The sequence below is a fragment of the Mus caroli genome, unplaced genomic scaffold (assembly GCF_978045245.1).
Source record: "Mus caroli unplaced genomic scaffold, Mus_caroli_1 scaffold_11, whole genome shotgun sequence".
Classification (NCBI taxonomy): Eukaryota; Metazoa; Chordata; class Mammalia; order Rodentia; family Muridae; genus Mus; species Mus caroli.
The window spans coordinates 73,901,372-73,915,460 of NW_028227266.1; the positions used below are offsets into that span (position 1 = coordinate 73,901,372).

A 14,089-nucleotide genomic window follows, 5' to 3' on the forward strand; every position below is an offset into this window, starting at 1 on the left:
AGCCCTCCGGGGGAAGGGAGCCGTGGCACTCGGGAAAACTTCTGCACAAGATGGCCAGGCGCTGACTGCCTGGGCGCGCACGGTCCCCTGCAGCAACAGCAGCAAAAGGAGGTCCATGGCGGTGGCCGAGCTCTATGCGCAGGTAGGGGCGCGGGGACGCACCTGTGCACCTGCCCAGACGGGTAGATGAGCGGAGGCCGGGAGCAGCTGCCAGCTCCGCTCCGGCCCCCTGTGGTTGGGCACAAGCAACGGAGGGCTGCTGTCCCCACGCCGGGTAGCTAGATCACCCAGACCCTTCGTTCCTCCACTGATGGAATCTGAGTCCCGAAGTGGGCAGGAGCTTCGATCCGGCACCACAAACTTTGTAACCTTCCAGGCCCTCGGAGTCTGGAGGACTCCGGCAAGATTGGCGGTGTTTTCTAGAATGCTGGTGCGCTTCCCTGTGCAGGCGAAGGAAGACACTCGGGGGATCCACCTGGAGTTGCCCGATCTGAGCACACGAACCAGCAGCCCAGTGTCCCAGGCCCCGGGTGCTGTTGGGCTCGTTTTAACCAGTGTAAGGGTGCATTACTTCAGAAAGCACCTCAGACAGGCCTGACCGGGAGCACACGCATTCTGGAAAACTTCCAGAAGCGAAGAGCTTCATCCTCACCCAGGAAAAAAAGTGAGAAAATAATTGACGCTTTTAAAAAGAGCCATAACCTGCTACACTCTCGTAGGGGAATTTAGACCCTTCAAATTCTGACAGATGGGACTAGAATGGATTCTGTTAGAACATTTACACACACACACACACACACACACACACACACACACACACACAGAGGTGCGTGCATCTTAGCTTAATTGGCGGGTGATGGAGGGGGTGGTGGGGAAGGGAGGTATTGTTTAGTTTGGGGTTTTGTTTGTTGAGACTGTGTCTCTCTGTGTCACCCCAGGTAGCCTGGACATCACTACTGGCTGGAAATCAGGCTGGCTTCAAACTCACAGAGTTTTGTCTGCCTCTGCCTCCAGAGTGCTGCGATTAAAGGTCCATGCTCCACCAAGTTTTTAAGAGAGGTTCTTGCTTTGTGTCCCTGGTTGGAATGGCTCTCCGTCCATAGCTCAGGCTGACTTCAGACTCTCGGAGATCTTGCCTCAGTCACAATAGCGATGGTATTACAGACATACCCCACCTCTCCCATCTTTCTGCCTTATATTTAAAAGGCACTTTCACCATCTCTGTATCGTAAAAGATCCTTGTCACGCTTATCTTTCCGTCGGGGTTGGAGGAAGATTTTCTTCTACTTTGTTTAATGAATAAATTACAAGTACACATCAAACAAAGAGGAAATCCCTCTGATGCTGACCAATTCTGCACTTTATCCCAGTCTCAAGCTGGGGACCGAACCAAGGGCCTTGTGCTTTCTGGGCAAGCATTCTACCACGAAGCTCAGCCCCTCATCTAGAAGATGTTACTAGAGACAGTGTGAACCACCAGGTGACCTAAATGTTTCTAAGTCTTCATGTGATTATCAGGAAGGGGGAGGGGAATCTTTAATGAACCCTGCCTTCCTTGTTGGGTATCTTTGGGGACAGGTGGCTGATCACCGACCTGTTTTGAGTAACAATTTTTCTTAAAGCAAAAATACACAGGTATACTTCCCTGTATCTGTGTTACTTGCCTATAATCTCAGCACTCAGGAGGCTGAGGCAAGAGAATTAATTGCCTTGGGTTTGAGGTTAGCCTGGGCTACAGAGTGAGTTCCAGGCAGCTAGGGCTAAGAAACAACACTTTTTTTCAAAAATAAGTTAGGATATTGTGGAATGGTGGGGGGATGATGGTGTCCAGATTTTTCTGTAGGAAGAAACTTTGTTGGGGGTGGGAAGGATGTGCAGAGGTGGAGGGGGGGGAGGGGGAGCAGAGAGAAAGGTGTTTTGTTCTGGAATTGTTTTGCCTGCCAAGGTATTTTCTGGTTCTTTGACTTGAGAAATGGCAAGCAGTTGTCTCGTGAGGCCTAAGAGAGTGTGAGAGGGAGACAGAGCTGGAGCAGAGGGTCACTTGGCAAAGATGGAGGTTTTGGGTGGAAACAGAGGGATCCGGTGGTAGTTTAGCAGCTAGGTGAGCTGCTTCCTCGGGATCCCAGGCATTCGGGGATCAGGAGAGACCCTAGACACGGAGGGAGGCTGGAGACAGCAAAGGAGAAACTGGCCTGGGAATATCGGAACAAGGGACACGCCAAGGATGACCTGGCGTCTGTGTGATTGAGAACAGGGTGTGAAAGAGCGGCAGGAGAGCCATTAGGAGAAGGAAGTGTTCCTGAGAGAGGTCATGAAGCTCCTTTAGTTTTAACCAGCGTTGTGTTGAAGTGGTGAGGGGACACAGGGAAAATGGGTGGGGCGTGCACAGCGTGGGAATGAGCTCAGCCCTCAGAGGGGAGCCCTTGACCCATCTGTGGTCCCGAAACCGTGGCAGGAGCACCCCACTGTGAGAGGAAAGAGGGGCAAGGCCAGGACAGAGGAGTGTCTGCATACCCAGAGAGCAGCAGCCAATCCCAGGTGAGCCAGGAGGAGCCTGAAGGGCCGGGAAGTACCAGGAAGAGAGGTTCCCAGAGGGAGAGGGGACTCCTGAGAGAGGTCAGGGTGCAGGAAGTGCAGAGCAACCCACCTGTCAGAGCAGGATTACTTGAAATCCCTTCGAAAAAAACTGGTCTGACCAATCCCCACTTAAAACCTGGGTTTTGTCCCTCTCAAATCCCAACCCAGCCATAAGGGCCCTATTGTGTTTTATAAAAATATGAGGAGAGAGGGAATATGTTTGGTGGAGGTGCAGTCAGGTGTCGGGGAAGGGGGTGCCTCCGCAGGTCCATGCTGTGGCGTCCTTTCCCCATGAAGGTGGTCCTATAATATACATGATGATATAGTATAGAATGGAGTTTATTCAGGGCATGGGGAGGGCAGCTGAGGGAGTAGAAGCAGTGGGGGGGGAGGGGGCAAGCAGCCTCTTTTATAGCGAGTCAGGCACACCTGGCTGTTGCAAGGTAACTGTGGGGCAGAGCCTAGACTAAATGCCAACAGGCCTGACTCTGCATCCTCATCTAGCCCCTGCCACTTCTCCTAGCTGGCTCATACCCTGCTAGGCAGCTTGCTTATTCTTCATAGCTTGGCCTGCTGGCTCAGCACACTGCATCATTCAGGAGCAAGCACACCACTCAGATTCCACCCGAGCAGACCCTGAGAAGTCCTTGGCCAGCCCTCCGTCCAGACCTGGTACACTATTAACATGGTCAATTTGGAGACTCCTCTGCGGACTGCTAGCTTGTAAAGAGCAGGGCATAGTGAGAACACTTTAAATGCTTGCTCTGTGCACACATGCAGGAACGGGAAATTCTATTTACAGCCACAGCGGTGGGCAGGATGGTTATTTTTAATCTTGCACGAATATTTCTATGCACCAGACATCATCCTCAGAAACTTCTTTTGATCTGAAGTAGTCTAGAAAAAAAAAATCTATGCATTAAACCTTCACATCCCATTCTAGGCGGCACTCAGATCAAGGAAGTTGTCTAAGGTTACACGGTCCTGACACAGTCGGATCCGTAATGCAACCTGCCTCTCAATGCCTTGACCTGGGCCCCATCTTTGACATCTTCAAGGAATCTAAGCTGTTTCCCACACAAAGGACTCATGGAAAGTCCATCTGTTTTCTAGCTACATATAGTAACTATAGAAACAACCCCAGTGTCCAGCAAGAGAGAGAAAAGCCAGTCACAAGTCTCTATCCACAAGGTGAAGGTTACAGGCCCCACCCACAAGGTGAAGGTCAGGGAAACATGCAAACATTGTCTCAGAACTTCACAGTAGCACGGGAAAGGCCTATATAGAACAAGAGCCCCAAACTTGGACATGCTTGGTCACTGCTGAGAAAGGTGGGAGGAGCAAAAGCTATCCCAGGCCCTTCTCCAATCAGCCCCTCCACTGGGCATGTCACCTTGTCTCAGTTGCTCATCAGGGGCCTGTGGGCCTGCAGGCTCCAACCTCCTGGGCTATTTGGTTTTTAGCAGAGCTGGCCTATGCTTTGCCCAGAAAGGTACAGTCATTTAATTTGTACCTGTCTTGCTTGAACATGAAGAATTCACCGGAGAGATTGGGAATACCAGGATGGCATAGCTGTAGACCCGTGAGGAACTCGTTAAAAAGTTAGAGTCACCATTGTTTGATCTATATGGGTAGTTCAAAAAGTAAAAAATGAAGACAGGTCCAAGAATCCAAAATGCCATCGGCAGTCGGCCTCATCCACCCCTCAGCGTCCCGCATCAGCTGGGCACACACAGATACCTTTACCCAAGCAGCATCACCCTTTGAACTAGGACTGTGAATTGCCAAGGACTTTTTGGTCTGGTGTCTGAAGGTATTTGGAAATGCAATCTTGAGATCCATTAAAAGATCTTGGCTGTGGGCTCAAAGAGGCAGGCGCTGGGGCAGCTGGGAAAGTAACTAGAACTCTCTAGAAACAGTTCATCACGTGGAAGGGACAGAGATCTCAGGGAGGGGCCTACAAGGAATGAGTGAAGAGGAAGAAAACAGAGGCATGATGTCACCTGTTTGGCTCACGTGCCCTGAGCATGGAGATTCCAATCCAGGAAGTACAGCCAAGAGAAGGCTCCGTGTCTGCCTTCAGGCCATGTTCATGGTAAATGCCAGCAGCCCCTCAGACAGGTGGGCCACAACTCCCTGGTGATTATGTCCTGGGAGGATCCAGCATAACCTTGAGCCCCTATTGCTCCCTCAAGGCTCTCTGGTCCTAGCTTTCTTGCATTCTCTAGGCCTCTTAGTGAGGAAGCCCAGCAAAGGCCTAGAGGCAGCCTTTTGGCTCTCGGCCCTGTGGCAAGCTTGGCTGGCCATTCCAGGATGTAGGCTTCTGTCTCACAGGCCAGAAGCATACAGGAATCATGTGAGAGTTGGTCACTCTGTTTACACAGCTTGTGCATATTTGTCTAAATGCTTCAGTTAGCTCTCACTGTGGGTTAAAGTGTTGCCTTATGGATAGAGGAATGTGAGGAAGGAGGGCACTGTCCATGGAGCTGAGTAAACTGGAGTGTTTGCTCAGCAGGCTAGGTTTCAGTGCAGGACTCTGGATCGCAGGCAGGGGATGGACCGGGACAGTAGGACCAGTTGGCATGGTTACCTGGGATGCAGAGGTGCAGCAAAGAAGAGGAGAGTGGCCATGTGCATTTTAACACCGCCGGCCACTGAATGAAACTTGTAGCTGAAATGAATCCCGAGGTCGCTAGGAGAACACTGGACAGTCAGGCAGGTAGCTTCTCAGGGTCATCCTCAGAGCCACCCACACTTCAAGGCAGAAGTCACAGGCGCGCTCCTGGAGTCTTTGGTCCTTTAAGATTCTCTGGTGTGTTCTTGGCCTGTCTGGGTTTGAATTGAAACATCAGTAAAACAAAAGCACTGGCCAGCTCAGGGATTGCTTAGTAGCCCCCAGAGCCCCGGGTTCCTCTGAAAGTTTGGACCTAAAGGAGCTCACCCTCCAGCAGGGCTCCTGTCTGTCTGAACACCTCAACCTCCTGATTCACACAGCGTCTGAAACAAACTATCTTCCGTTATAAACTTGACAGACAGATCACAGTAGATCGTTACAAGGATACTTTTAGCTCTGAAATTTTATAATGGCCAATTCTTATTACCCTGGGATATTGTGTATTGATAATTTGAGGTTTGTTTGGCTATAAACAAACATTTCTCTCTCTCTTTTTTTTCTTTTGGAAATCTTATTTTCGTCTATTCTTTTCTCACATATTATATCCCAACTGCAGTTGACCCTCTCTCCATTCCTCCCAGCCCTGCCCCCACACTTCTTTCCCCAAGATCCACTCCTCCTCCATTAACCTTAAAAAAAATAAAAAATAAAAAGACAAAAAAAAAAAAAACGCAGATCTTCCACAGATATACACAGAGCATGGCTTAACAAATCACAGTGACAAACCCTCATATCAAGTCTGGAGGTGTCAACCCAGGAGGAGAAAAAGGGTTCTAAGAGCAGGCAAGAGTCAGAGACACCCACACTCCCACTGTTAGGGATCCCACAAGAACACCCAAGGTACACAACCATCACATATATTCAGAGGACCTCCCTCAGACCCATACAGCATCCATGATTGTCACTTCAGCCTTTGTGAGCCCCTATGAGCCCTGCTTAGTTCATCCAGGGGACTGTGGTGCCCTCTATGCCTCTGGTTCCTGCAATCCTCACCCCCACCCCTACTTCTGTGGGGTTTCCCAGGCTCCACCTGGGATAGGCAAACACTTCTAGTAGCAGACCTGAGGTAGGAGATGTGTGTCATGATGACAAGGATGCATGTGGTGGGTGTGGGTATATCTAAGAGGCGGGTCTATGTGTGCAGGGCTCCATGCAGGTCTGGGTCACTGCCTGATTGCCTGTTGGAATAGGTTAGTCCTCCATTCTCATATTCATTCTCTCTCTCCCTCCCTTCTTCCTTCCCTCCCCCTCCCTCCCATGTCTCTCCCGCCTTCTCCCCTCCACCTCTCTTTCCTTTCTCTCAGTCTCTCTCTCCTTCTCTCCAAGCTTCCCTATTCCAGTTTTACATCTAATCAAGCTCCTTTGCTTACAGTCTACCAAGGATTAAATCTACTTGGATGACTTAGTCATGATCAATGTTTGATGACTGTCTGTGAATCAAGACGTTTTATGTTAGCTAATAGATAACAACCCTTGCCCAGCCTGTCTAGTATGGATGTCCTAGACTTCTTTCTTTTCCTGTTCTACGTTTCCTCCAACCACCTCTTGAGGCTCATGAGCTTAAAGACCGTAGAGGAGCTCTATAAGAAGGCTCTATCTCCAATCCCAATTCCAGTGTGACTATTTCCTCTGTTGTTCTTTGGCATGTCTGTCCGTCCTCTAGCCTTCCATCCTGCCTGCAGTTCATGGAGTTTCCTAAAGCACTCTGAGTAACAGGGGGCCCCAACACACCCTCTATATACTTGAGTAGGTGTCTACTAACCGCTCTCACATTTGTTCAGTCCATTAAATACAATACACAGCTGGTAAAATATATAAATCTCAACCTTTTGTCCGGTTTCCAGAGAGTTTAGGACCGGTGCCAGGTACAAACTCTATCAAAATATAGAGTTCGGGCTGGAGAGTTGGCTCAGTGGTTAAAGCATTTGTCATGTGAGCCTCACAGTGGGATTCGGTTCTCCAAAGCATGTGTAAAAGCAGAGGCCATGTAAAGTTACCACACCCTACAGGGAGATGGGAGATAGAGAAGGGAAACTTCGCAGAAGCTCAAACGCTGGCCAGCCTGACTTACACTGCTGCAAAGAGACCGTCTCATAATTTGATTGTTCAGAATTTGTTTTGTTTAAGGTTTACATATTTTCCTATGTGTACATGTGTGTACCTGTATGTGATATATGCAAGTAGTAGCTATATACAGGTGCCAATATAGGCCAGAAGAGGGCATCAAATGCCTTGGAATCTGTTGTGAGCATCCTGCTTTGGGTGCTGAAAATGAAACCCTAGTCACCTATGAGAGCAACAAATGTTCTTAACCACTGAGCCAGCTTCCCCCGCCCCTAACTTGCTTTGTAACTGAAAATCTTGACTGTGTCGAAGATATGATCACTTCACTGAAGGGAGTATTTTCTGTAGTCATAAACTTTGCCCTCAGGGTTAGGAAGAAATAGAGGTTCGCAAAAGACATGGCTGTTTCTATTTGTCCCCCAAACCCAGAATGTGTGTGGTGTAAATACAGACTCAAGGACTGGCTACACATGCAGACGAGCAGAATGTCATCTTGAAGGCTTGACAGTTAGCTGCTGCCCCAGGAGTCTGCATTGTGTGTGTGTGTGTGAGTGTGTGAGTGTGTGAGTGTGTGTGTGGATCTACCTGTCTCCGCCCCACCTCCACTCCAAGCTCAGGATTATGAACATGTCTTAGTCACTGTTCTATAGCTATGATGAGACGGTCTAACCAAGGTAACTTGTATAAATGGAAGCATTCAACTGGGGCCAAGCTTACAGTTTTAGAGGTGAGTTCATGGCCATCATAGCAGAAGGCAGACAAGCATAGTGTTTGAACAGTAGCTGGGAGCTTTTCATCCTGACCCACAGGCACCAGACAGAGAGAAAGACACTGGACTAGGAATGAGCTTTTAGAACTTCAAAGCCCACTCCCAGTGACACATCTTCTTCAACAAGGTCAAACCTACTCCAACAGGGCCACACCTCATAATCCTCCCCAAACGGTTCCGCTAACTGGCAACTAAGCATTCAAATATATGAGTCTACGAGGGCGATTCTCATTCAGACCGCCACAGAGTATAAACCACAATGCCTAGCTTTTTTATGTAGGTTTTTGGAGCTATATGCAGATCTTCAGGATTACAAGGTGTCTTGGTTAGAATTTTTAGAATTTTTTCCCAGGTTCACATGGGAAGAAGGAACATCAGTTGGGGAAATATCTCCATTAGAATGGCCACTAGGCAAGTCTGTGTGGGCATCTTCTTGATTAATGACCAATGTGGGAGGGCCTAACCCATTGTGGACAGGATTAACCTCGTAAGGTGGCCCTGGGCTCTATAAGAAAGCAGGCTGAGCAAGCCATAGGCAGCAAGCCAGTAAGCAGGACCCCTTCATGGCTTCTGCTTTGGTTTCTGCCTCCAGGTTCCTGCCCTGTTTGAGTTCCTGCCTTGGCTTCTCTTAACGATAGACTATGGTCAGGATGTATGAGCCAATCAAGCTTTTCCTCCCCAGCTTGCTTTTGGCCCGTGTTTTATTACAGCAGCAGAGAGCACAGCACTGCTTTGCAAGGCAAGCACTTTTCCTGAGTGGCGTCGCCCAGCCCCTAGGTTCTGAAATCCTTACAATCACCTTCAGAAAGTCGATCTGCCACAGGGAAGGATAGAGATTGTCTTAGTTGGGGTTCTTATCGCTGTTCGTGGTACTGCACAGTGTCTCTGTGTGAGGGTCTCCAGTTCGTGCTCCTGTTTGCCTACCTGTTTTCCAGCGCAGTGGGCTCTCCTGTAGGATTGGGAGCCTACACTAGTACTTTGTCCTATCTCCTTTTTTAAAAATTACATTCATTCAATTATCGGAGGCTGCGTGTGTGCCATGGTGCACAGGCACAAGTCAGAAAAAGACTTCAGAATTGATTCTCTCCTTTTACCACCTAGATCCCAGAGATGGAACTCAAGCTGCCAGGCCTGGTGGCAAACACCTTTATCCACTGAGCCATCTTGCTAGCCCTGCCATGACTCTTCTTATAAGGCCAATGTTTCTATAATCCCATCCTGTCACAGGACTTCATTTACCCTCGGTGACCTCTGAGGCCCCAGTCTTCAAACACAGTCACATCAGGGGTCAGGACTGCAATGATGCAGGGATTCTGGAGGGACACAGTTTAGGAGCACACTAGGACCTGCTTCACAGCACTGACAGGAGCTCACCAGCTGCCTGCTTCAAAGAGAGCTGAGCAGGTGCCGAGGGGCTTCTGCCGTCCCCAAGGTGGAAATCCTTGGCTGCTGCCAATGTACAGCAGTAATAACTGAGCAGTAGCCAAGTGTGATGGCTGTAACTGTAATCCCAGCTCTCAGAAGGCTGGGGCAGGAGATTGCCAGTTTCAGGCCAGCCTGGAAAACAGGCTAAGACCCTGTTTCAAAACAAGAACAGTCTGAGATAATGCCTCTGTAATGGTACTTCTTTAGTATTTTACGGAGTGCCTTAATTTGCTTGTTTTCTTTAATTTGCTTGTCTTGTTTTAGAAATAGGGCCCCATGTATCCCAGGGTGGCCTTGAACTCCATATATATCTATGAATGACCCTAAAGTCCTGACTTCCCCCACCTGAGTGTTATGATTGTATGTATGCACCATTGTGTCTTGTGTATTCATTCAGTCCTGAGGGTACAACCCAAGGCTTCAACCATGCTAGACAGCACCATCAAAGCCACATATTCAGCCCCAAATGCTTCCCGGTACCTATTCTTAGCCTCCTAGCACCCGTGTAAAGTGAAGTGTGTGCCATTTTATGGGTAAAAAGAGGAGGTGCCAGAAACTAAATAAGTAGTCTATTAATGGAAGCCAAAAATCCTCTGCCTGAGTCTCGTAGAAAGTTTCCCACTTCCTATTAGGGAACCATCAGATTTCCTTCCCACCCCAAGTTTGCAGTTTTCATGATCTGGTCATGAAGCTTTGAAGCTCGGCTGCCTAGGAGACAGGGCTGGTAAGTCTGGTGGTGCATTGTAGATGCACTAAAATTTACCTTCTCACAGCAGAAAAGGAGGTGCTAGTATTCTGAGATGATGGTGTGCGTGCAGGTGTGTGTGTGTGTGTGTTCACATATAGAGGCCAGAGGTCACCATATTTGTTGAGACAGGGTCTCACTGGAATCTAGAACTCACTGATTGGCTAGGGTGGCTGGCTGGCCTACCTTAGGGATCACCGGGGTTATAAACATCTTGTCTGGCTTCTTACTTGGCTTACTTGGGGATTGAACAGGTCCCTGTGCTTAATCTGGCAAGCGCATTACCTATGGAATTATCCCTTAACCTCGAGAGTCTTCTTAATGTACAGGTTGATCCAGTTGACCGGATGTAATCCTGCTCCTGTGGGGATCTAATGATCTGTGTTTGGAGTTTTCAAATGTTTAGATTAAACCTCTCTTATCCTGTGGTCAGTACAACAGGGTTTGGATCCCAGATCCTGAAGAAGTTTGGAAGTCGGCTGAAATCGCAAAGGACTACAGAGAGGGTGACCGAGTCCTCAGACTTCTGCTGGAGGATGGCACGGTGAGGGCCTCTGCGGTCTGTAGTGGATAATGACATATACAGCCATGACACCAGGGCATCAAAGGAAGGTCCTGAGGGACAGTGCAGGCGAAGGAGCCTGCCCCGTATCCAGGAAGGCCAGCTAGGGCTGAGGGTGCCTTCCTGCTGCTCCACACCAGCGGTCTGTCCATCTATACAAGGTTCCAGATTCGTCTCCAGATATGTGCCTCTGCTGTGTTCCAAGTGCTCAGCCATCAGCTGCTGCAGTTTCTGGGTCTCACGCAGTACAGCCTGGGCAGAGGAGGAACTTGGAGGGAAGTCGTTTGATCCCGAGGCAGGATCCAGATGGGAAGAGGGAGCTAGCTTTCGGGGAGAGGTAGGAGGTGTGGAAGGAGACTGCAGAGCTAGAAAGCCAGTCTAGGGTGTATAGATTATATAAGGGCTAGGAGGGTGTGTGGAGGGCACAGAGACAGAACCAGCAGTGGTGAAAAAGTAGGCTTGGGCTTCCTCCAATGCTCCAGTGGGCTGTGCTGCTGCAGAGTTACAGCCACAGGCCATCCCAGTCTTTTGATCATCAGCAGCCAAAGATTTCGTTATCAGCTTTAAGAAGCCACCCCTCTGGGTTCATAGCTAACACTGACTTTGTGCTGCTGTTAGACTCAAGTGTTAAATGCAAAGCTGGATCAACTCTCTGTGGCTCCATTGGATTCAGGGGTGGGCGGGGAATTCCTTATAAACGTTCAATGCTGGAATTTACAAATACACATAGACAAGCCACATACTACTTCCGGGCATCTGGTCCTGGATATCAGACCTTTCCTGAGATCTCAGAAGTTGCAGAGAAGGAAAGATCCATGCTCTGAGGTCAGGCACCACCACTTGCTAAGTCTGTATCCCTTACTCTCCACACACAGCAAAGAGCTAATGACATTGTGACATCACAGGTCCTGAAGTCAAGGCATCTTGCAGAGCGTCTTGCTCTTCAGTAGCTCTCTGTAACTGAATGCCACACTGGGTCCTAAGTACCTCAGGAAGCTGAGCCTAGGGAGGGAAGACTTGAGAAAGCAGCTGCTTGTGCAATTAGCCGGCTCCAGGTGGCTGTTCCCTGACCAGGGACGCAGAGAGAATGGCAGGCAGCCAGTGCCTCTTACCTTAACCCTTCCTTGTACCAGAGGACAAAGCTTGCTTTGTGAAGAGTATGTCACCCCTGCCTCCATCCCTCAGTCTCATGTTTTCCCCTCCCCCAGAGATGACTAGCTAGCTGATTCTCTCTCTCTCTTTCTCCCTCTCTCCCTCCTCCCCTTTAACGTGTCAACTAAGGACCCACTTGGCAATTTCAGAGCCATGAAGCACCTTAGGCTGGGTTGTCCTAGCAACAGCATCTTTCCACGTGTCCATTCCCAAGGCCTCTATGGTAGACATAGGGTAGGGCCACTGGATGCATGCTCATGGGCTTCCTACCACCTTTCATCACAGCCTCTTCAGCTCTGAGGACCCCTTCACAGAAGAGGGGAGTCAGGTAGAGGAAGGGGACTTGCTTTAAGACACACAGTCAATGATCTGTTCCCCTGGCTCCCAGTTTTTCATTGCCTTGAGTCACCTATAAAGGTTACTTCCTTTTTCCTCTACTTAAAGTTTCTAAGACAGGTGTGGTGACACTCAACCTGTAATCCCAGCAGTTCTGAGACAGGAGGATAGAGGGTTTGAAGTCAATTTGGACTACCTAGTAAAAGACTTTGTCTCAAAAAAAAAGTTGTGGGGTCTGGAGAGATGGCTCAGGGGTTAAAAGTACCTGCTGCCCTTGTAGAGGACCAGGGTTCAATCCAGGGACCCACATGGTGACTCACAGCCATTTGTAACTACAGCTCCAAGGGGAGAAAAAAAAAATCCAACGCCCCCTTGTGGCTGCTGCAGGCACTGCATAAATGTCATGCATATACACACTAGCAAACCATCCACACACATAAACCCCCACACAAATAACCTCTTAAAAAGTGTGGGGTGTGGTTGTTTTGATTTTGGTTTTGGTGTTGTTGTTTTAATGTGAGAAGTGCGTCTATGGGAGGTGGGTAGGAGGAGACAGTGTAGCAGAAATACCGAAGGTCCTCTATTTCTAGAAGTTTACGTCTGTCTTTGTTTATAGGAGCTGGAATACCCTGTTGACCCAGGGTCACTGCCTCCGCTTCGGAACCCTGACATCCTGGTGGGTGAGAATGACCTCACAGCCCTCAGCTACCTCCACGAGCCTGCAGTGCTGCATAATCTCAGAATCCGCTTCGCAGAGTCCAAACTCATCTACACCTACAGTGGTAAGGATACAGTCCGACACCCTCACCCCCAGGCCTACCGTCTGCGTGCCCCGAGACCTCTCGATGCTGGGTGTTGAGAGTGTGTGTAAAAAGAGGTGTCTGTGAAAGGAGAACTGCTCGTGGGAACGAAGATGGACTATGAGGAAAGATCACCATGGGCTCGTGTCTGAGTCTCTCGCCACATCCAACACACGTATTACTTCTTGGGACATTGTTGTCATTGTTACATTTACGTTGGGACTTTCAAAAACGCAGTTCTTTTCCCCATGTGTCACCCCACCCAGACATCAGAACAGCCTTAAAGGAGGGTGACTGTCAGATAACCGAGATTCAGAGCATTGAGTGACCTGACCCACGTCAAGCAAAAGCTTTCAGTGAAGAACTGGAGAGGCAGGCGGATTTCTGAGTTCGAGGCCAGCCTGGTCTATAATGAGTTCCAGGACAGCCACGGCTACACAGAGAAACCCTGTCTCGACAAACCAAAAAAAAAAAAAAAAAAAAAGAACTGGGACTTCTGGAAAAAGCCTGTGGGGGGCGGGTGTCTTCTTCTATTTTCTGTTGCTGTAATATAGAATGTCTGAGACTAGGTAACTAACAGAGAACAGAAGTTTGGTTCGTGGCTCTGGAGGCTGAAGAGCACTGCTGGCACCTCCTAAGCACCTGGTGAGGGTTTCCTCATGTGAGACAGAGCAGGTGTACAGATGCCAGTCTCTGTGGGGTCCCCAATCCTCAGGACCTCTTTTGTGTTAATAACTCTCCAAAGACGGGTCTCCAAGTGCTAGTAACATGTGAAGGATGAGCAGTAAGCTCCCAGCCCACTGACTGCGTGGATAGGGGAGGTCCCTGAAACCAAAGGCCAGCCATCTTGATTATGTTCCATAACCTATGTGCATCAAAAGTTTGACATAAAAAGAAGTGTGTATTCAAGGGGGAGGTCACCCGCAAAGGAGCGGCTGGGATAAAACTCCAGGCGAGTCTGCTAACCACACTTCACCTCTTTCCT

General features: G+C 49.1%; 1 protein-coding gene and 1 long non-coding RNA gene across 9 annotated transcripts in view; one reads left to right on the forward strand and one right to left on the reverse strand.

Moving 5' to 3' along the window:
- Positions 1-14,089, forward strand: part of Myo5c (myosin VC) — a 74,362-nt gene continuing 60,273 nt past the window's right edge. For all 8 annotated transcript variants that reach the window (XM_085844789.1, XM_085844794.1, XM_085844791.1 and 5 more), the window contains exons 1-3: positions 1-142; positions 10,688-10,798; positions 12,921-13,086. In XM_085844789.1, coding sequence (XP_085700915.1) covers positions 116-142; positions 10,688-10,798; positions 12,921-13,086 — 304 coding nt within the window. In that variant the 5' untranslated portion in view covers positions 1-115. The remainder of the gene's footprint in view (positions 143-10,687; positions 10,799-12,920; positions 13,087-14,089) is intronic.
- On the reverse strand, positions 4,125-11,668 carry LOC115031898 (uncharacterized). The gene is made up of 3 exons (XR_003837531.1): positions 11,560-11,668; positions 5,168-5,406; positions 4,125-4,200 (listed from the first exon to the last, which is right to left on the reverse strand). It is a non-coding gene; the product is annotated as an uncharacterized LOC115031898 (long non-coding RNA).